The 23340-nt window shown below is 48.2% G+C and overlaps 1 protein-coding gene and 1 long non-coding RNA gene across 3 annotated transcripts in view; one reads left to right on the top strand and one right to left on the bottom strand.

Moving 5' to 3' along the window:
- stard9 (StAR-related lipid transfer (START) domain containing 9) overlaps positions 1-23189 on the bottom strand; it is a 41624-nt gene extending 18435 nt beyond the window's left edge. For both annotated transcript variants that reach the window (XM_030356114.1, XM_030356115.1), the window contains exons 1-9: positions 22940-23189; positions 20359-20428; positions 17927-18043; positions 5353-5469; positions 4629-4661; positions 4411-4472; positions 3800-3912; positions 1022-1164; positions 186-253 (exon numbers count right to left, since the gene is read on the bottom strand). In XM_030356114.1, coding sequence (XP_030211974.1) covers positions 186-253; positions 1022-1164; positions 3800-3912; positions 4411-4472; positions 4629-4661; positions 5353-5469; positions 17927-18043; positions 20359-20428; positions 22940-23037 — 821 coding nt within the window. In that variant the 5' untranslated portion in view covers positions 23038-23189. The remainder of the gene's footprint in view (positions 1-185; positions 254-1021; positions 1165-3799; positions 3913-4410; positions 4473-4628; positions 4662-5352; positions 5470-17926; positions 18044-20358; positions 20429-22939) is intronic.
- On the top strand, positions 20445-23101 carry LOC115543670 (uncharacterized). The gene is made up of 2 exons (XR_003976741.1): positions 20445-22537; positions 22832-23101. It is a non-coding gene; the product is annotated as an uncharacterized LOC115543670 (long non-coding RNA).
- Positions 23190-23340: the final 151 nt, after the last annotated feature.

Genomic DNA, 23340 nt, shown 5'->3' with positions numbered 1-23340 from the left:
ACACAACTTGAACACAGCATGTCGATGGCTGGATCACTGTAAGCGATCTCAAAAAAACGTTTGTAAAATGGCTTCCACTAGGGGGCGCCTTCGTCAATCAAGTCCTAGTCTATGCCTCCTCACGTGTTTGGATACACTTTGACACCTTGCGGTGGAAACAATGTGAACAAACACAGCTCACTCACCTCCCAGCCAGGTCCACCAGATTAATCTTGCTGACGATCTCCGAGGGAAGATTGTTCTCCAGAATAGCCTGCGGAAACGACCAAGAATTGGAACGAGTTGAACAGACCGACTGAGCTGAATTCATCAGTTAGAAAGCATTGAATGTGACTTCTCTGGTGTAAACTGGAATCTCTCTGAAGTGCTCTTTGGTTAGGCATCCAGCTTTAATAGAAGGCAAGTCCATGGTGCTTTTTACTTATACATAGGTAGGAGCCCTAATGATGGATAGAGCCCACATTACAGAGCTCTGATGGATAGAGCCCACATTACAGAGCTCTGTTGGATAAAGCCCACATTACAGAGCTCTGATGGATAGAGCTCACATTACAGAGCTCTGATGGATAGAGCCCACATTACAGAGCTCTGATGAATAGAGCTCACATTACAGAGCTCTGATAGATAGAGCCCACATTACAGAGCTCTGATTGATAGAGCCCACATTACAGAGCTCTACTGATAGATAGAGCCCACATTACAGAGCTCTAGTGATGGATAGAGCCCACATTACTGAGCTCTGGTGGATAGAGCCCACAGTATAGAGCTCTTCTGATAGATAGAGCCCACATTACAGAGCTCTTCTGATAGATAGAGCCCACATTACAGAGCTCTGATAGATAGAGCCCACATTACAGAGCTCTTCTGATAGATAGAGCCCACATTACAGAGCTCTGATAGATAGAGCCCACATTACAGAGCTCTAGTGATGGATAGAGCCCACATTACAGAGCTCTTCTGATAGATAGAGCCCACATTACAGAGCTCTGAGGCGCATGAGGAGAGAGACGGGGGCAGAGACCTGGGTGTACTGGATGGTGAAGATGGCGTGCGATCTGCTGCTGGCCTCGTGGTTGTGCGTTGCTGCGGTGATGCGGTTGGTCACGCCCTCCTCCAGCAGGTCCAACGCTTGCTTGTAGTCAGTGACCACGTGTTGAGAGAGGTCTGGGGGGGGGGGAGAGGGAGGACATGAAGCTAGAGGAAGAGGAGGAGCTCACGTGAGGAGGGCCAGGGAACATCAGGTAGGATTGGGTTGTTGATTGATAATCATTAAATGAACAACAATACACCCATTAGAACAAAGTATATAACTCAATGGTTAGACATCTGCTTTTGCACGCATATTCTAAACGCACGTTTGGAAGGGAAAAGGTTTACCAAACAAAACAGATTTAATTGAACCCAAAATTACTGATGTGATAGATGTTATAGAATAATTTTAGGCCGTAATTGCCTTGAATTAGAAGCATGTGTCTCTTTCAGAAAATAGAGGCAGGATGAAAGCTACGGAGTCATTAACGAGCAACAGAGGGGTGGAAGTCTGTCCGGTGGTCCGAGGTCAGACATGTTTCAGTGAGACGGACGTGACAAAGAAACACAACACTTAGAAAAGACAAATTTTTGGGGGGCTGAATCACATGAATTGATCCGTCATGCGGGTGCCTCTCTCTCTCTCTCTCTCTCTCTCTCTCTCTCTCTCTCTCTCTCTCTCTCTCTCTCTCTCTCTCTCTCTCTCTCTCTCTCTCTCTCTCTCTCTCTCTCTCTCTCTCTAACCACTAAACACAAGTACACACGCGCGGCCTGTTGACGACTCATCCAATCAGAGTCCAACATGACTCAGACATTCATGGAAAGAACTTCAAAGTAAAGCATGCGGTCAAATATGTCTGTTTAGACAGTCGTCCATTAGCTCATGAGGAGAAGAGCGGAAGATGAGGAGGAGAGGACAAAGAAGAGGGAGAAGGAGGAGAGGAGGAGATGACGAAGGAGAAGGACAAGGAGGAGGAGAGGAGGAGTGTAGAGGAGGAGATGACGAAAAGAAAAAGAGAGCAAGAGGGAGACGGAGGAGAAGAAAAAGAAAAAGGAGAAAGGGGGAGGAAAAAGAGGAGGATGGGAGGAAAAAGTAGAGAAAGGGGGAGACGAAGAAATGGGAGAAGGGAAAGGATGAGGAGGATAGGACAAGGAGATGAAGAGGAGTAGAAGGAAAGAGAGAGCACTGAATATGGAGACGCGATATGTGTGTATGAGTGTGCGTGCTTGTTTGTATGTGTGTGTGTGTGTGTGTGTGTGTGTGTGTGTGTGTGTGTGTGTGTGTGTGTGTGTGTGTGTGTGTGTGTGTGTGTGTGTGTGTGTGTGTGTGTGTGTGTGTGCGCGGCAGAGCGTGCTCCTTGGAATGACGAGGAAGTGACCTCACTTCCTCTGGTTGACAGGGATATTTTTCCCATTATAAATACAATGACTGGATGTCGGTCTCTTTAAATCCAGACGAGAAATGAAAAAGAGAGAGAGAGGGAGGGGGAGAGAGGGAGAAGAATGAAAAGAAAACTAATCATGAGCGAGAAGGAGCAACATCTGAGGAGGTTGTTGGGTCATCAGCAGGAGAGCCAGTTCTGGATGTTATTAAGAGTTTGGACTACGAACATGGTCTGGGGAAGAGCAAACACCACGCTGACCTAGAAACCTCAATCAATACCCCAGGACACTCCAGCATTCAACTTAGAACACTCCAGCATTAAACTGAGGACCATGCATGAAGTATACTGAATATGTTTTAGGTCATTTTCTCGGTTGTCAAACCAGACACAGGTCTAGACGTTCCTTTGTCCCGGCAGGAAATGGCCTCATTAATAATTTTGTGGACGATGGCTTCTCCCTTACAAGCCACAGCAATTGCTATCTCAGTTGCAAGCTATGAGCTATTGTTTCGCAAACTAAAGACAAAGTATTTCTCGACCAAGAAACTTGGCTTCTCAGCGCTGTCGTACAAGATGACATATTTCTGGCCAGTAAAGGCCACCGTAGTTTCACATCCGTTGTTTCAATCTGCAGCCTCAGTGGATTCGATCTGACACACTCTGCCTTTTATATTTGAATGTCTGGTTGTGGTCCGTTGGCTATGAATCGTTTGTTATTGTCACTGTTGGTATTGTTGTTGTTTTACTATCACCTCGAGGTCTATGCTGCAGAACAAAATGCCTTGGGGTGGTTCTCAAAGGGGATATAAAATAGCTAACTCAATCTTTTTTCTACCCTGAGCAAGTTTCAATTCTGAAAGCTAGACAATAGAAAATCGAGAAAATGGACGATTGGTTGATTTTTAATGTCCATGTTTACACAGCCAAATAGATCGCACATACATTATTTATACTTATTTTATTTTATCCCAGAAATGCTTTGTATCGGTGAAGGGGCTACTCAGCTGAAAAAATATCTTAGAAGGGGTACAAACTTCGGTGGCCTGTATTGGCCAGAAATATCGAGTGTCGATGTGTCCCTGATCAAGACACCTAACCCTAACTGCTCCTGATGAGCTGGCTGTCGCCTTGCATGGTTGACTCAACCGTCGGCGTGTCAATGTGTGTATTAACCGATGTAAGTCGCTTTGGATAAAAGCGTCTGCTAAATGCCCTGATCGTTATTGTAATTGAAGTGAAAGCATGTGAGCATGAGTAATGTGTTGTTTGTGTTCTTTATAGCTCCAACAGGGGGGCCGGGCCCCTAGAGGGCCAGGGGGAGCCCCAAGAGGGCCGGGGGGGGGCCCAGAGGGCCAGGAGGGGGGTAGGGGTGGACTGATCCTCACCCTGGACGTAGGGGCCCTTCTCTGGGTGCTCTCGGACCCTCAGCGTCTCCCTCTTCTTCTGCCCTCCCAGCTTCAGCAGGTCCCGCACGCGCTCGTTGTAGATCTCCAGGAAGCTGAGAGAGGGAGGAAGAGGGAGGGGGGGGGAGGAAGAGGGAGGGATGGGGAGGAGGAGGGAGGGAGGGGGGGAGGAGGAGGGAGGGAGGGGGAGAGGAGGAGGGAGGGAGGGGGAGGAGGGAGGGAGGGAGAAAAACTCTTTAGCTAACTAACACCAACACTGATGAGTTTCTTCCCAATTCAGCGACTTCCATGATTTTGTTGTATCAAGGAAGCGGTTTCTCTAAGGTCATTATCACACTACTGCAGATACGGTTAGGAACACATGCTTTCTATCTATTGGGTCCGTCCACAAAAGTGGAATTGTTTTCGTTCAGCAAAATACGTATTCCCAAAGGAGCCGTCCAAAGTACATCCGGCTGGTGTTGTACCGTCGCCGGGGAAACGCCTTTCTAGGCAAAAACTGGATTGTTGCGACCCACCGACATAGTGCCGAGATGGCCTTAGATGTCCGTCGCCACCTCAACACAAACCCATCAGAGCCAGGGCGCCCCTACCTGATCTCCACCCTGCTGGAGGCCTGTCCGTCCGGGCAGCCGTCCACCGACCTGAAGAGGCCCTGCCCGGGGGAGAGACAAGGGGAGCTCGGTGACGCTACGGATGGACGCTACGGTACCTCGGTTCAATGACTGCCTGTGATTGGCTCATGCTGCCGTGATGATGTCACTGATCAACTCTTCAACGTGAAGCGAGTTGCGGCTGCAAGCGGACTTACCTCACAGATCCGGGGGGTCAAGCCAATCGAATCCTGGCCGAAGGAAAATGAATCAGAATGTTGGTAACTTTATTGAAACAGTGTGTCCAGAAAAGCATTACGAATAAATTTGTGATGCAACAGTGACATGAAGGTACTGCCAAAAACAATGACATTATTATGTTAATGATTTCTGATCCACTCTTCAAGCATTACTAAACGGTTTTATTGGTTTATATCAACACTAGAATCAATACAGCGCTTTCTCTATATCATTGAGTGCAACACATTCAGGGTCTGTGTAGAAAAGCGAGAAAATGGGGTAGAAAAGTGTAAATCGTTAGCCTCAAAGCTTAATTGCCAAAGTCACATTTTGGCCAAATTGTGATATCTAACCTAACTCTACTCCCCTAACGCTGCTGATTCACTCTGCCTCATTGGCTGAATCCTCGGCCAATCAGAGTTATTTTTACACTCCTTAATCACTATCTGCCGAAGACATCTATTTGACTTTGGCATTTTTTGTCTAAATACAAGATGAACCTTAAAATATGACTTTGGCAATTATGCTATGAGTCTAATGAGCTAAAACAGGGCTCTGATAGCGTGGTGGTGAGCCTGTTGGACTCCCAGCTGAAGGTATCTGGATCCGCTTTAGGTTAACCAGAGTCCCCTGGACCAGTGTGGGGTAACGCCTGTAGTGGGACCCATTGGGGTGATGGTGGGCAGGACGTGGGGCCCTCACCTGGGAGCCCATCATGGTGTAGGTCTTCCCGGAGCCCGTCTGACCGTAAGCAAACAGACACACGTTGTAGCCCTCCGAGGCCCCCGCCAACACAGACACACCCAGGTCCTGGAACACCTGGGGCAGGACACACACACACACACACACACACACGCACAGACACACACACACGCACAGACACACACACACACACACACACAGAGACACACAGAGACACACATACACACACACACACACACACACACACACACACACACACACACACACAGACACGCGCACACGCACACGCACACGCACACACACACACACAGACACACACACACACACACACACACACACACAGAGACACACAGAGACACACACACAGACACAGACACACACACACACACACACACACACACACACACACACACACACACACACACACACACACACACACACACACACACACACAAACACACACACACACACACACACACACACACACACACACACACAGTACAATCATTAATCACTTAGTACCCCCAGTCACCAAAGCAAACACATTTGTGTGATGGATAAGCAGGGGTCAGAGAGTGTGAGAGTGTGTGTTTGTGTGTGTCTGTGTCTCATGTTGTTATAAAATATGTTTATTGATAAAGGACACTGAAGTATCACTAAATCAGAGATGAGTATTGTACACCATATACACAAACAACGTATACTCCGGTTCTCACTGGGAACCCCCCCCCCCCCCCCCCAGCCCCAGCCCGTCCCGGGATGATGAGGACCACCAGGCAGACCCTCAGCCCCTGACTGGGTCAACAGTAACACCGAGCAGCATTCTGCATCTGGGTTTGGCTCGTGCCAGCGGACAGACTCTGTGTGTACGTCTGGGCATGAGTTTGGTTGTGTGTGTGCGCGCGTGTGCATGTGTTTGTGCGTGTGCGTGTGTGTGTGTGTGTGTGTGTGTGTGTGTGTGTGTGTGTGTGTGTGTGTGTGTGTGTGTATTTGTGTTGTGCATGTGTGTGTGTACATGTGTTAACATCTTATCCTATTAGATTCATTTGAAGGCTTGTGTAACAGTCTGTGTTGACATAGTCAGTGGGGGAGATATGGGGGGGGGGGGGGTTCACACAGAAAGAATCAGAGCTAAGACACACAATAGTTCCACAACCATTTGTAATCAATACACAATCCTACCAGTGTGGCGGACATTGTACACAGTGATGTATACGTCAGCAGTATCCTCAACTCCACATTAAAGGTTTATCTCCCAACACACACACATGAGGCCGCACTCTCTTATACAGGAAGGTCACCGAGTGGAATACATACCACTGGTTCGGACCAATCAGGCGACCAATAACATTCCCCGTAGCATCTGTTGTGTGACCAAGCGATCAGACACCACTGTGTTCCTCCTGAGCTACGTAGCCTAGCCTCCAGTAAAACCCGCCTCTGTACCGGCTGTCCCGGGACGTGACCTTATAAACCCGCCCGGGACACACTGGGGTCCGGCTCCCTCTGTTGACCCAGAGTCCGGGAGGCCGCTGCGTCACGTGACCTTTGACCCCTGTGAAGTTCAACCGTCCAGCAGCAACACCTGTCCGTCTTATAGGACAACGTCGAACAATACCCGAAGAACAAACAGTGAGTATGTGGGAAGGTCGGACCAACGATAGAAGCTAGGGTAGGCCATTTATTTAAGAAGCATTTTTTGGTCATATTTGTTGAAATTCTCTTTAAATAAATTATCCTTCCAGACAGCAACCACCAAAGAAACCGCTCAGACAAACACATCCGGTACGTGTGGCTGCTGCAGGTCTGTCATAGGCCTCGTCCATCATGTCATTCGGCCTTAATGAAATGACACGAGGGCCCAACTGTAGGCCTACCTACCTGTAGGTCTATCTATCTCTGTAGCTTCTCCACATAGGCCTACCTGAAGCGTGATCAAATTAGAGCGATCCCAGCATGATGTCCTGCCGTCACATGGTACGTGGACACGAGATGATTGATGGCTGTCACTCAAACAGTTTGCCCAGATTGAACCGAATTGAGCTCATCTGTGATACGACTCTTGAGGATTCTAAAGAATTGTGTGACGAGGCCATCACAGACAAACGACGGCACCTGGAAACCTAGTTGTGTCATATCGTTAGCCTCATAGCATAATGGCCAAATTCATATTTAGGCCAAATGATATCTAACCTAACTCTACTCTCCTAACGCTGCTGTTTCACTGCGCCTCATTGACTATATCCTAAGCCAATCAGAGTGCTTTTCACATTCCATAATCACTTCTGCCTTAGTCAGCTATTTGACCTTAAAATATGACTTAGGAAAAGGCTGACGATATCAACGGCCAGGCAGCACAGTGAAAGTGTTCCCCCACAAAGAGCTTTATCCTCATCCCACCACTCAAAGCAGGCCCTCCTCCACACAGTGAGCCACGCCAGCCGTGTTAAACACCGACCCTCTTCAGCACTACGGGGGTCCGCAGGGGACAAAAGGCTCTACCGCAACCCAGCACAAAGAGCAGGAACCTGGGGTCCGTCGCTCAGCCGTTACAAGACACCCTTCCACCACACACACACACACACACACACACACACACACACACACACACACACACACACACACACACACACACACATAAACAGGCACACAGAAGCACACACACACACACACACACACACACACACACACACACACACACGCACACACACACACACACACACACGCACACACACATAAACAGGCACACAGAAGCACACACACACACACACACACACACACACTTGTGCCACGCAAACGCACACACACACACCCACATAAAAAGGCACACAGAAGCACACACACACACACCCCCCCCCCCCCCCCCCCCCCCCCCCCCCCCCCCACCACAGTACAGACCCTCTAGTCTGACCCTCCTGAACAGCATCAGGCCTGGGAGGACTGAAGGCAGGGTGTTTGGGTGAACCGGGCCTCACGGGACGGGCCACAGTGAAACACAGACTGGATTAAGGAGAACAACTTCTATTGTTGTTCCATTAACGTCACGTCAAATTAAAGCCATTCACCCTGATCGGTGACACGTGTGGGATCCTGCCTCAAGCGCACACACACACACACACACACACACATACACACACACACACACACACACACACACACACACACACACACACACACACACACACACACACACACACACACACACAAATTCAACCTACTTCACAGGAACAAGAACAAAACACAAGGGGCATTCAGAGTATTTGGGGTAAAACGAGATCACATTCAGGTGGTTCATTGCTCTACAACCTTGGAGCTTATTAATGTCTGTGGAGTTAACGGGATCCATGTCAGGGCAGCAGGATAACGGCCCCTCCCAGACCAAAGGTGCTGGGTTTGATGCCCTGTGTTCACAGACTAGCTGTGGGCGTCGTAGAGGGGGATGGCCACCCTTACCCCGCCCTGCGCTGCTTGTTTATGAGTCCATGGATCGCACTCTGCTGTAAAGCCCTTTGGATCGCTTGGTAGTGATTCTTGAGAACAGAGGCAAGGGAATTTCAAATCTCCCAGAGAAGGTTATGGCCTCTCTTGCTGTTTTTCACTTCTGCTGCCTTGTTCCCTCAAAGGCTAATTCAATAAACCGATGTTGACGGTGTAATATTTTCTTTCACAGGGATATTGTTTGGTGCATATCTTCAAGGATACTTTGAAATATATATCTGAGAGTGTGCGAGAGAGAGAGCGTGAGAGAGACAGGGGGAGAGAGAGAGAGAGAGAGAGAGAGAGAGAGAGAGAGAGAGAGAGAGAGAGAGAGAGAGAGAGAGAGAGAGAGAGAGAGAGAGAGAGACCAGAGTATAAAGTGTAAGTTTGTGTTTCACCATCCCTTTGTACAATAGTATTCTGGTGCTATATTTCTATTATTACCAAAAACACAATACTATAACACAAATAACTCTAACATAGCTCACCTGGACAAACAGAGCCTTTCTTTAGTAAGAGAACACACACAGGGCTGAACAGAATGGGGCAGAATATAGATTACACTGTTGGCAAGGAAGCCAAGGTCAGAGGCAACAGGCCCGAACGTGGAAGGAACAGGAAGGAACGACAGATGTAGACGTCTAAACATGGGCAGTATCGCTGCTGTCCAGTGGAGGTTAGCGGTAGACATGCAGTGGTTGCATGGCGATAAGATATATATGTTTAAAGTGAAGTACAACGTAGTCATGATACCGTTGGCTCAACCAGTGTTTTACTGCCTAGAAAAGAGCAGGATTCAGTAGATGTGTTACTGCAATCTCCAATCAGAAAGCCCGTGTAATGGGATGATATAATATTTATGCGACAAAAATAATCAGCTTTGCATGCCATATCTATTCCTGGTTCTAATCGCCAATCCCTCACACTCTTGATAATGTGCTATCCACTCCCACTAGGTCTGTTGGCAAATCAAAGGCTGTAAGGTTTGGGTCATTTTAGTTGGTCTATCTATTAGTCTCAGATCTATCCACGGCGACTTACAGTCAGTTCAGATACTTGCCATTCGAGAACAGGTAGGGATTGGGCATCTGGCATTGTGGACGTTGGAGATCGAACCGGGTCTCTGATTACTGGAAGGCTGAAGGGGAACAGAGTCAGTATTCAGACCGACACAGCAAGCGCCAGGGGAACAGCGATCGATCGCGAAAAATGCCCTTACTAGTTTGTCATCACGGGCAAAGTTGAACTCTAGTTAAGTAAATACCTTTTATACACTGACTATTTCTGTGTGTACTGGCTTTGTAAACGGCAAAAAGCACAACACTGTAGAATTGTTTACTACAAAAAACCGTTTACAAAAAATTGTAAACGGTTACACAACCCCTTTTTTTTTGTGTACACGGTTAAGTGGACGGCAGTCGCGCTATAGGGGGATTATTTGTTTATCAACACGGCAGATGCGCGATCAGAATGATCGCAAAAAGAACATTCTTTGGACCGGTTGCCATGGTTATCTCCGTGTGGTTAATTTGCAGTTGTGGTGTTAATTAGGATGTTGTCAGCTTACTGTTACATTAAACTGTAATCAGAAAAAGCGGATATATGCTATAGACCCTATAGTATCGGTGGTATAAAGGCTGGGACGAATTTCGAAGTATAAATATGTAAACTTTGTGTTGAAAGTATAGACCGTCGCGATCCCCATTGAAACAATGGCGCTGTGATTTTCTTCTTTTTTTTTACGGTTTTCGTTTACTTATTTTTCCTAAACGGTTATGATTTACTAACCGGTTACACGTGTACCCGTGCACACCCCTATTGTACACATTACTGGCCTGATATTTAACAGAAACATTAGCCACAAACTTCAGCCCCAAACATTGGCCGCACAGGATGAAGTTGCGCCGATAACTCAACCTTCCATCCCAGATGTTGCTCGGGCCGCTGGGGAGCTGATCTGGACCCCAGCGGCCCGAGGGGGAATGACGTACGCCTCATAAACTAGAGGACAGCCCAGACGGGACAGAGATCCCACCGGTGATAAACTGTGTTTGGAAAACACGAGAGGACCTTTTACAACGGGAGGAGGGCCGGAAGGTCAAGACAAGAAGGAAAGAAAGAGACGAGAACAAGGTGAGGACAAGAGGAGGGATAGAAGGGGGGTAGAAACACAAGAAGGTGGTGACAACAGTGACAGTAAAACTACCTAGCGGTGAGGAAAGAGAGTGGAGATCGAGGGAACATGAACTCGATGGATAGGGGGACAGTGGTACAGAAACGCAAATCACAGAGGAAGAGATGAAAGAACGAAAGGGGAAAGAATGAGGAAGGGTGGGAAAAAGGGAAGAAGTGAAAGAAAGAATTGGGCGAGAGAGAGAGAGAGAGAGAGGGAGAGGGGGAGAGAGAGAGAGAGAGAGAGAGGGGGAGAGGGAGAGGGAGGGAGAGAGAGAGAGAGAGAGAGAGAGAGAGAGAGAGAGAGAGAGAGAGAGAGAGAGAGAGGGGGAGAGAGAGAGAGAGAGAGAGAGGGGGAGAGGGAGAGGGAGAGAGAGAGAGAGAGAGAGAGAGAGAGAGAGAGAGAGAGAGAGAGAGAGAGAGAGAGAGAGAGAGTTATGTCTGCATGGAGTCAGTAATGAATTCAGTCTATTCATTATTGGCTGTGGAAAATAGATCACTTACTGGTGGTCTGATCTTATTCTGGCTTTTTAAACGGTGCGTGCGTGCGTGCGTGCGTGCGTGTGTGTGTGTGTAATCTCAGCAGAGCAAGGCGCTTCTGCCATGCTTAAAAGACATCAGCTCCTTAACGAGGCTGACGTCACCTGACCAGATCCATTCCCCCTGCACTCGCAAATCAACTGCAAAGCGCGAGAGCGAAAAAACCTGAAACAGTCAAAGATAATTTAAATACTTATTTCAGCTCTCTCTCTCTTTATTTCTAATTTGTTATTTTACTTAGTCTTGGTCGAAAGTACACGATTCAATTATTAATGCATTTATTAATGATATTGATCGAAGCCCACTGAAAATGTTGGGGCCGTATCCCTGTTTATCTTGTCTACATTTTTCAGGTACTTCTGAAGCCCCTCTCTCTCTCTCTCTCTCTCTCTCTCTCTCTCTCTCTCTCTCTCTCTCTCTCTCTCTCTCGACAGCTGCAGAAAGCTGATGTGTTCCTTTGTTTGAATCCCACGCGCTTTCCACTGGGTCTCTTCAAATTCTCACTCCATGTCTCTCTCTCTCACTCCATGTCTCTGTCCCTCTCACTCTCTCTTTCTCTCTTTCTCTCTCTTTCTCCCTCTCTCTCTCCCAACTGGGTCACGTAATCACACAGAGAGCAGACCAGCTGGGTCTTCGGAAGTAAAGTTAAACGCCTTCACTTCAACGGAGAAAATAATAATAAAAGAAATGCCCCAAGAGCCTGAGTGGGCGAGTCCCAGCGCCGAGAGTCAATTGTGTACCGAGATTATTATGTTGAGATAATTACGTGAACAGAGTCGGTCATTCCGAAAAGTTAACAAAATCGCCTCTTGTGCATCTTTGAATGACTCCGGCTGTACTTTTTGGCTCTGGGGTCGAGTTTTATTCAATTATGTCGGCTATGCTGGCTGCATAACGCCAGTGCAGTTAGCCCCTGAACTCCTGAGTGATTCTCAGTAGGCTAGCCCGTCCCTTGTTTACCACTGCGCCATTAGGAACGCACAGCATCAGGCTACGACGCTAATGCTAATGTGCAGAGGACAACGTCAGGACAGTAGAGCGAGCAGAATTCCACACGGACAGGGAGACAGACAGGATGTTGTTTGGCCACAGCTCAGCGGAGCTTCAACAGACCTACTTTCACCAAATTTGTAGGTCAAATTAGCATGGGGGAGGGCGTGCGAGGCTGTTAGAGGAGGGAGGGAGAGGGAGAGAGAGGGAGAGAGAGAGAGTGCTGTGCAGGCCAAACAGATAGGGCTGCTAATGATTATACAGGCCTGCCTACACATGGGATAGAGAGAGATAGAGAGGGGTGGTAGGGAAGAGAGAGAGAGGGGGAACCACCCCCCCCCACACACACACACACACACACACACACACACACACACCACACACACACACACACACACACACACACACACACACACACACACACACACACACACACACACACACCTGGCACTAGTTAACAGTCTGATTTAATCTCTAGCTCTATACATTAAATTGTCAGCCATCTTTAGAAGCTTATAAAAACACTGTCACAAACACACAACGACTTTTACAGCCTTTAGAACGGTGGGAGTCACGACAAGCCCGTCTCCATATGGAAGTTCAGCACACAGTGCTGAACTTCATTGTTATATATACACTTCAAGAATATTAGCAGGCTGTAAATGAAGTTAATAAGTGAGACTTGCCCTGACCCTCTCTGTTGAGTAGAACCGCGTGTGGGTTGATGTCTATTCTTTTTGTGACATCTGAGCGCAGAAAATTTCATACATTTTTTACATTTAGTTAGGATTATAAAAAACGATTATGATGGTTGTCGTCTCGACCCATGGAGCCGCACTCCAGTGCTCCGAGTGTGTCATATTGAGGGGGCTGCAGTTTTTTATGCTTACACATACATAGTACCTTTAAAAGTTAGCTCTTGTTATACTTTGGTAAAGTAGCCCGCTCACAGACCTCCCACATCTAAAACCCCATGTGTTATCCCCACTGAACTGTTCACACAGCGTCCTTGAGGCTTTGAGGCGTGGTCATGTTATTATAAACAGCGTGACATAGTTCAATCTTCTAATTATATGTACAGTGGACCAATCTGAGTGCTTTGGTTGATCTCACTCTAGCGCAGGTTCTGCCAGGCTGTGGTACGTTTTAAATTGCATTCAACACAGCAGGTGGGAACCGTCCCCATCTGGGCCGGTTTCATTTCCCTCTGGGGTTTTTCTTTGTGTAATTTCTTCGATTTGTATATGTTTCACTATTGTTATATTTAACGTTTCTATGTACAATACGAACCGTAGGTGGGAATCAAACCCGGGTCGTTCAGAGGCGTGTAGCCCAGGTGGTTGGCGCACTAGGAGGGGGCACCACCAAGCAAAAGACGAGTTCTGTTGACATACAGACCAACATACACACAAAGCACGATCATATCAGGGGGATCTGCGGACAAAGGGGGAGGGATACAGAGAGAGAGAGAGAGAGAGAGAGAGAGAGAGAGAGAGAGAGAGAGAGAGACAGAGACAGAGACAGAGGGGGAGAGAGAGAGAGAGAGGGAGAGAGAGGGGGGAGAGAGAGAGAGAGAGAGAGAGAGAGAGAGAGAGAGAGAGAGAGAGAGGGGAGAGAGAGAGAGAGAGAGAGAGAGAGAGAGAGGGGGAGAGAGAGAGAGAGAGGGAGAGAGAGAGAGAGAGAGAGAGAGAGAGAGAGAGAGAGAGAGAGAGAGAGAGAGAGAGAGAGAGAGAGAGGGAGAGAGAGGGGGGGAGAGAGAGAGAGAGAGAGAGAGAGAGAGAGAGAGAGGGAGAGAGAAAGAGGGAGAGAGAGAGGGAGAGAGAAAGAGGGAGAGAGAGAGGGAGAGAGAGGGGGGGAGAGAGAGAGAGAGAGAGAGAGGAGAGAGAGAGAGAGGGAGAGAGGGAGAGAGGCGAGGGACGGAGTGGAACCGGGGGAAGGGGGAGGGGGGCAGTAAAGAGTTTTTTTTTGGTCTTTAAAGCTGATCTGAATCCCCAGTAGTGACGCCTTCACTGGGAAATGTAACATGAAAAATGAGCTGGTGAGCGAAGCAGCTGGGAGTCTGGCAGCGAGGGAGCGTGTGTGTGTGCGTGCACGCGTGCGTGTGCGTGCGTGCGCGCGCGCGCGCGTGCGTGCGTGCGTGCGCGTGTGTGTGTGTGTGTGCGCGTGTGTGTGTGTGTGTCTATCCAGTCCTCCACTTCAACTCATTCCTCTTTCACTGTTCCCATCCCTCCTCCTCGAAGGCCTGTCACTCACTTTCTGACACGCTGTCATTACAACTCTGGTCCCACTCTCCACTTCCTTCATGTATTTTTCTCGGTCATGTCTGCATGATGCATGTCTTTCATGTCTGTCGTTACTAGTCTGTACGTTGTGCTCTTCACTGTAGATAGACTAACCGCTGGGTGGTGGGGGGGGGGTTTATGTGTTCCTCATTTGTTTTCACACGTGTTTCTAAAGTGTTTTGCGTGTTTCTTATGAGCACATGCCGACATTTCCTTCTGTGTATGGTTTATTAGTATCATTTCCAGCGTCCCTCTGTACAGTCAGGAGGGGACAGGGGGGTATAAAACCGTTCTGATCCCGGTAGTTAAAAGCCGAGTCGCTGCTTGTGAGGCCCGAGGTTCCGGAGAGAGACCCGCGACCGACTCATGTGGGCGCCATCGACGGAGCAGGAAGTGGATCCCTTTAAACGCTCCGGGAAACCACCGCACCGCACCGCGCGTTAAACCCTTTATATCAGGGAGGGGGCCAAACCACCGCACCGCGAGTTAAACCCTTTATATCAGGGAGGGGGCCATGTTGGTAAAGGAAGGAGTTCAAAAGGGACACGTTTGGACTTGTGGGGTGAAACACACACACACACACACACACACACACACACACACACACACACACACACACACACACACACAGACACACACACACAAAGAACACGCACACAAAGAACACGCACACAAAGAACACGCACGCACACACAGGAGGGAAACACACAAAGAACGCGCACACAGGAGGGTAAACCATCAAAGAACACACGAACACCCACAAAATACTAATAATATATACACAGAAGTGAAAATCGACATATACGGCATTCATACAAGAAACCAACACACTCTCTTACAGGGTGGGGTAGAGGATACTAAGGGGGATAGAGTGTGTGTGTCTGCGGGGGGGGGGGGGGTAGTGTAGCATATGGATGGGAAGGTAAGGGTTAAAATCCAGTGTCTCCTCGTTGGGTTTCCACTGTGGGTTCAGAACCCTCTCTGCCCCATGGGTCTGGACAGGAAGTAGATGGCAAGTCTCTCTCTCTCTCTCTCTCTCTCTCTCTCTCTCTCTCTCTCTCTCTCTCTCTCTCTCTCTCTCTCTCTCTCTCTCTCTCTCTCTCTCTCTCTCTCTCTCTCTCTCTCTCTCTCTCTGTCTCTCTTAACTCTTAACTCAACCACTTAACTCTTCAATTTGAAAATGTCAGTTGAAAACTCTGAAAAGTTGCGACAGATCAAATTAAAGAATATATTGAGAATGGTTGTCATGTGTGCTCAGAATAACTCTCTGCTCTGAAGATGCTAGCAGCCGAATCAATGACAGCAATTTAAAGTCAGCATAAAACCCACAGCTTCTCCGCTGGCGAGACATGGTACTGTTTGACAATGAGCACAGGACATATCCTTTACCAAGACCTAGAAACTCTACAAATATATATATGTATACACATATGAATCAAGGCTCGCTTCATTTTTAGAACGCTGTTTTCGAAGAGACACAGAGAATGCTACAGAATCAGGGTAGGCCTCTCTTCTACTTCACTATGCGCTCATTGTCGATAACTCCTCTCTTTCTGTGACGCTGGACGGTTCAAAGCCTGACGTACGGCCGGCCCCTCACCCCAACCCCACCAGAATCAGAGGTTGAAGCAAAACTAAAACGTCCCGATGGCGTGTTCCTCTGCCAGGCCTGACTGTGCCCATTGTGGTCCCGGGGTCAGAAGAGGAATGCTCAGACCACCAGGCCGCTCCAGACCAGACAACTCAGACGGGGACTGCAGCGACAAAATGCCAAACGCCCAGAACCAACCGGAGAACCGACACAATGAGAGGGAAATGAAAAGCCCAGTGAGACGCTGGCCGGGGCCGAGGTCTGTGTGTGGGACGCCGTGACCGCGCCATCTTTGAGAAGGACTGACAAAGACATCTTCTGACGTGCTTGGAGGCTGTGGGGAGGAGGGGGGAGAGTTGGGGAAGAGAGAGGGGGAGGGGGAATCCCCTGCTAACACACTGATGAGGGCTAGCACCCAAGCACCCATCTCATGAAGAGATGTCAGAGGGTTCTCCGGTTCAAAGCGTAATCCTGATAAGACTGAAAATGACCAGAAGTACAAAGGACATTTGTAAATGTCTGTTAGTCTCTCCAATTTGTCTTTCTGTGTTTGTAGATACATTTAGGAGTCCCCCATCTCCTAATTTGATTTTAATTGATCTGACCCCATCTGAGATGGCATCGTTAAGCTCCAATCAGAGCCACACGGAGAGATGTAATCAGCAGCAGGGTCATGTAACGGGAGCTGACTGAGGACGCCAGATTGGAGCACAAGGCTTTGTGGGTAACAGATGGAGGTGATATACAATACCCATATGGTAACAAATAGCAACATTATCAACACACAAGGCTCTTGCTGTGATTGGTCTTCGTGGTCAACAGCCTCCAGACACTCCCACATTTCACGTCCTCTCCTGGGTACAGAGGCAGTGATTGGACGGTCTCACCTCCTAGATCGGGTTCCACTTCCTGGGTCAGCGCACCCAGGTGGTTCCTCGCGTGGAAATTGTATTAACCATGACACATGGACCCGGCCCCCCGTCGAAGCCAGTCCCACTTATCTGCTATCTGATTCGCTCCAGGTCACCTCACCATCTGTCCATCACTGGCTTCTATATCAATCCACCAGTCTTTCTACCTGTCCACCCATCCACTCACCCCCCCCCCCCCATGTATCCATCACCCTACCCCCCCCCCCCATCCACCTCACCACATTTCCCGCCCCGGGGTCAATTAAGAACTATGGTATCGCATCAATCCACCGATCCAACCAATCCAACCAACCATCCACATACACTCATGACTAACACATGGGGCGGCGTGGGGCTCAGGAGGTAGAGCGGGTTGGCTGGTAGCAGGTAGGTTGCTAGTTCGATCCCAGAGGTGTCCCTGAGCAAGACGCCTCACCCGGACTGCTCCCGACGAGCTGGCTGTCGCCTTGCATGGTTGACTCTGCCGTCGGTGTGTCAATGTGTGCATGAATGGGTGAATGTATTAATGCAGTCCTTTTACCATTCAACCCTCCACCGTATGCAGGTGTTGTATGAATGGCCAGTCACCAGTGTTCCCAGTAGGACCTTACCTCCTCCTGCGATGCGTACTGGGGGTCCTCTGCGTCCACCGACCAGTAGCAGTAGTCGAAGCCGAACTCCAGCAGCTTCTCCCGGGAGTCGACCGCGCCCTCGGACCGGCTGTCCAGCTGGGGGTCCACACAGAGACACAGTCGGTACAAAGAAGTACAAGCTGTTTTGAAAATCTGCCTCTTCTGACATCACAAGTGGGCGTGTCCACCTAGATCTGTGCTGGATAGATCGGTCTACCAGCCTACCGTACCAAACGTTGCTCATCTATCCGTCATACATCTAGGTGGAAACGCCCACATTTTCAGAACGGCCTGTAACGGCTAATCACACTCACACCTGGTGGTACAACATGTCTCCTTTAAGGTTCCTGGTGACCAAATGCTGATAAAGCGAGCGTATGCAGACTTGATGAGGGTGGATGCTATCAAAGACAAAGATGTAGCTCTAATGAACAACATGGTGACGGGAAGTTAAAGGCACGGCTGGTAGAAACGCAGGACAGACTGTTGATCTTTGTGCCGAATCGCTGCTGTTCCCCAGAGGTCCGGAGCCGATTGGTCGGTGTTCATCCGCAAGGACGAGCAGCTCCCTGACGTGTTTTAATTAGTGCTAAGCTAGCTAAGAGTGTCCTGAACCATGGGGCCCAGGGGCCCAGGGGCCCACGGCCACGATAGGACAGGCTCAGGCAGAGCAGACCACATCAGCTACACTTCTGAATCACTGATCTGTCCGGCAATCGCTGGTGGAAAGACCTGGTCCGATGGGGCTGTTCCCCGGGCTGAGAGGTGCTACGGCTATGTGGCTAATCAGGCCAATAGCATGCAGTGCTTTAAAACGGTAGACAGAGAGATACATCGGCCCTGTTCAATCCATTCATTGTCTTCGGGTCAGTCCCTTTATGAGGTCAGGTATATAGGGCTTGGACATCTTCGTGATGCAGGATGTGCGCGATACGTTGAGAGGACTCAAGAGAGTCGCAGTACTGTAAACTCCTAAACCAACGTAGATACGCCGTGACCTAGGCTGACTGCTTTGTTTTGTTTTGTCCCACATGAGAAACGCTGGGATCATTTCAAACACAACTATGTCTCCCAGTAATGAGAAATCATTTCACAGTGAATAATAACTCAACAATGACGAAGGTTCGAGCTAGGACCCTGCACTTATTTGCTAACAACGGAATTCCATCTGGGTTTTGCTCTCTCTAAAACCATTTTGTTTTTCTCTCGCTCTCTCTCTCTCCCTACAAATATCGTTCCACTTTAGGTAAATACATAGTGAGGTGTGGGGAGGGGGGGGGGGGGGGGTTCAGGAGAGCTGGACCCCGACAGCAGGAGGCCATATGGGGGGCTGTCACATCGTCTGTGACCCACTTCCTGTGAACTCCTTTTCTTTCCATTCCACAGAGTTGAAAAAAAAGCTCCCAAACATAAACAGAGGGAAGATAAATCCAGAACTCTCCGTTTCAGAACTGTTTTCACAGGGCGACCTTGTGAGATGTTTTAAAACTGCTGTTTTGTGGGCTATTCTTGGCTTAACATAGAGCAGAACTACTGTAGACTTAGACCGGGATATAACTCTTTGGTTCATAATGTAATCTACTAGAAGGGTTATTCTTTCTTATTTTTAAAGATTCAAATCCTGGGAAATTAATTTCCTGTTGCAGCTCAATTTTCCCAATGTGCTACTCAGCATTACGGTACACTATGAAACGTGGTTTCAGAGCCAATCTGACATAGCCCAGAGAGTTCAGAGAGCAGTGTTTACCGCGTATGAAAGAAGAGCATCTCTTACGACTACTATTTGTGTGTATATGGAGATCAATAAAAATAATGTTCCAGCGATAAGAGGAGCCTTTTAAGGAGCTTTGTGTACAGTAGGACAGTAATTTCGTACTTTACTCGACAGTTTACTCGATAACAGCCAGGCCTTAAGGGAGCTCTCCCCCGCCTTTCAAAGGACTTAGAGTGAGGGCTGTTATCTGAACGGTGCAGTGAAGCCCGTTGGGACCACAGTGGTGTTTAAGGGCTCTACAAATAAAGTGTAGTTGATCCCTCAGTCCTCCAGGTTGTGTGTGCGTTTGTGCGCCCTAAACGCAGGACCAACAACAAAGGAACACAACAGGAAGGACATGACGATACTTGGCCGTAAACTTCCTGTTGCTATAAATGACATCGTCAGCGGCCAGAGTTGAATGAGACCCACACTTATGGCAAAACACACACACACACACACACACACACGCACACACACACACACACGCACACACACACACACACACACACACACACACACACACACACACACACACACACACACACACACACACACAATAACAAGCAAAACAATTGTTTCAGAGACACATTACTCAGCATACACACTACTGTTTCGCAGCAGATATACAGATATAAATACTGAACAGAGAACTCACCTTCCCATTCCGAACCCTGATGTGTTTATCTTCCACTTGCACAGCCAGCCGGGCTCCGTCCAGAGTCTCTCTGTGGAGAACGAGATCAATATATATGAAATATCAATGTGATTGGACCTTCAATTGGTCAGTGTGGCACTAGGAAGGCCCGGGTTTAGGGGTGCAACCCCCAAGGAGGTAGTGGATCCCCTAACCCCGGGTTAAGGCCAGGTTTGGGGGACACCAGTGGGTGTGTTTTCCACTGGTGATCCCCAGTGGGAATCAGACCCACAACCCACTGCCGTTCAAAGAAATGTGAAAAAAACATCCACCAAAATTGTATTAATTATTGAGGCTAGATGGTAGTACAGGCAGACACAACATCATATTAAATAATACGTTTTACGCATAAATACAGTCAATTTGTGTTAATCAATTAGGATTAGTCCCTTTAAATAGTTCATTGACCAACAGATACCAAAGTTATTGCAGGACATATCCCATCTTGGGCAAAGGTGCAACCGTTTCTCCTCTCAGATCCTGAGAGACTTACGATGTGACTTATTGAACCTCTGAAGGTATGAAGTGTTTGGTCTGGAATCAAGGCCCTCGTCCCTAAACACTTGGGGTTTTAGTGATGCTAGTTTGATCAATCTTGAGCAGTGATTCTGAACTGTTGGCCCTTTTGGGACACACAGCATAAGCCAAAGAATAATCTATAGAAAGAAGCCCGTGAATGAACTCATGTTTCAATGGCGTACCATTTCATTGAGTTTAGCCCAATGGTTGCAAGCCTTTTGTACTCCCCTTGTTTCTAACGGTACTTGTTTGATTACAGAAATATTATGAACTATGTTTGTTTTTTTCAGGTGGTCACTTAATGACGCGAGTCTGGAGCCGTTACAACCGCCGTCCTATATAGTACATCAAATTTGATTTAGACTGGTGGAAACTAAACACCAGAGTCACATGCTATTGCGTGTGTGTGTGTGTGTGTGTGTGTGTGTGTGTGTGTGTGTGTGTGTGTGTGTGTGTGTGTGTGTGTGTGTGTGTGTGTGTGTGTGTGTGTGTGTGTGTGTGTGTGTTCTGTGGAATCGGAGCAACAGGAGTTGGGATTGTCCGTTAACCAGTTAAGATTCAAATGAAAACAACTTCACGCATTCTCTGAGTCTGGCTCTCCCCGATGCCATTGGTCGGCTTCCAGAATACAACTCTAGAATCTGTGTGCGTGTGAGTTTGTTTGTGTGTGTGTGTGTGTGTGTGTGTGTGTGTGTGTGTGTGTGTGTGTGTGTGTGTGTGTGTGTGTGTGTGTGTGTGTGTGTGTGTGTGTGTGTGTGTGTGTGTGTTTCAATGATAGTGTGCATAAGCAATCTGTAATGCATGTGTGCCTACACACATACGACATAATAGATACTTTGTGTGTATGTGTGTGTATGACATGTTTGTGCCTGTGTGTGAGTTTGTGTGCGTGTGTATATACGTGTGTATGTATTATGTGTGTGTGTGTGTGTGTGTGTGTGTGTGTGTGTGTGTGTGTGTGTGTGTTTGCGTGTGCGTGTGTGTCAAACAGCTGTGGGACTGTGAAGCTGAAACGGGCCTGATGCAAGACAGAGAAAGAGGCGACAGTGTGAAACAGAGAGTTTTAGTTAGTTTGAGGAAACTTTCCCTTCTCTCTATGTGCAACGCCGCGCATATTTGTAGTGTTAAGTTATTATTATAAATAAATAAACTTTATTGACGTAGGCTCAAGGATGACACCCGAACGAGGGCGTATAGATTTGCAAGACAGTGAATATTGGGCCCAACTGGCTTTTATTATGCAAAACACCAGGAAGACGAGTTGAATGAAGCATTGTCTGACCCTCGTCGGTTTCAAAATGTCTTTGTTTTTTGACAGTATGCTGGGGTGTAGGCAGAGTCCATCAGAAATCAAAATCGGTCCATTGAAATGCATTAATTTAACTCCGCCTCCGGTGACCCAGCTGGCCTGGACTGATTTGGGTTTAAGGTGTCGGGGTGCTCTTGTGCTTTTGTCGGTTTCGGTAACTTTTACGACCTTACTTTACTACGCTGCTTTAGAACATGTTTTTTTAACAGCACTGTAAAAAGTCAGGCTTTTTCTTTTCCAACAATGTTTTTTCTTCTCGTCACATAACAGCGGGTCGACAAGAGAAAGGATCGACATCGAACAACTGCTCTGGTATTCTCGTATTACCAAATAAATACCCATGATGCGAACATTACACTGTGGCACCAGAGTCTGGGTGGTATGTGTTGATCCAAACCAAACGCGTCGCACATGGCGATATGTTATATCATCATCATGCTATCATGACGTTATGTTTACGCTTCAAGCGTCAGCGGAATAGAAAGTTTTCAGTAACAAAAAATAAATAAACGTCCCTTCTCTTCTATATCTATCCAGTCACTTCATGTGCTGCACAGTTCGCAGCCCAGCCAAACCTAAAGTTGTCCACTTTGAACCCACTGTCAGGATCCCAGAGAGGAGAACGGTCCCGCGCCCAGCGCCACGGCCAGCGGACCCGGAGGGAGAAGAGAGTTCCAGCCGTGCTGGGCAGTTCTTAAGAAGTGGAACACCTACTTTGCAGTGAGCGGTCGGACCCGGACGGCCACCTTCACGTTGGCCATGGCGTCCTCCGACCAGGGCGTGTGATGATCCCGGCTCTGGAAACTATCCATGTGGACGCATTATTGTGTTTTTAACTTCACGCCTTTCCATTAAAACGAGGTCCAAAACGGTAAATCACCCGTTCACGTCATTTCTCACAGCCCGCCGAGGGCGCGACTCCACGACGCTCAGCTGCCGCTCTGCCGCGTAGCGCGATGCGCAGAAGGTCGCGCAGGGGTGGAGGTCTCCTCCTCCTCCTCATGGTGGGGATCTCCTCCTCCTCTTGGTGGAGATCTCTCCACCATGAGGATGCTTGCTGAATCCTATGATCTGATCCTAAAACCCATCTAAAGTGGTTTACGACTTTTCCAATG

This window comes from Gadus morhua, chromosome 5 (genome assembly GCF_902167405.1).
Source record: "Gadus morhua chromosome 5, gadMor3.0, whole genome shotgun sequence".
Lineage (NCBI taxonomy): Eukaryota > Metazoa > Chordata > Actinopteri > Gadiformes > Gadidae > Gadus > Gadus morhua.
Note: the sequence above shows the minus strand (reverse complement) of the source record. Positions and strands in the feature narration are given on the sequence as shown.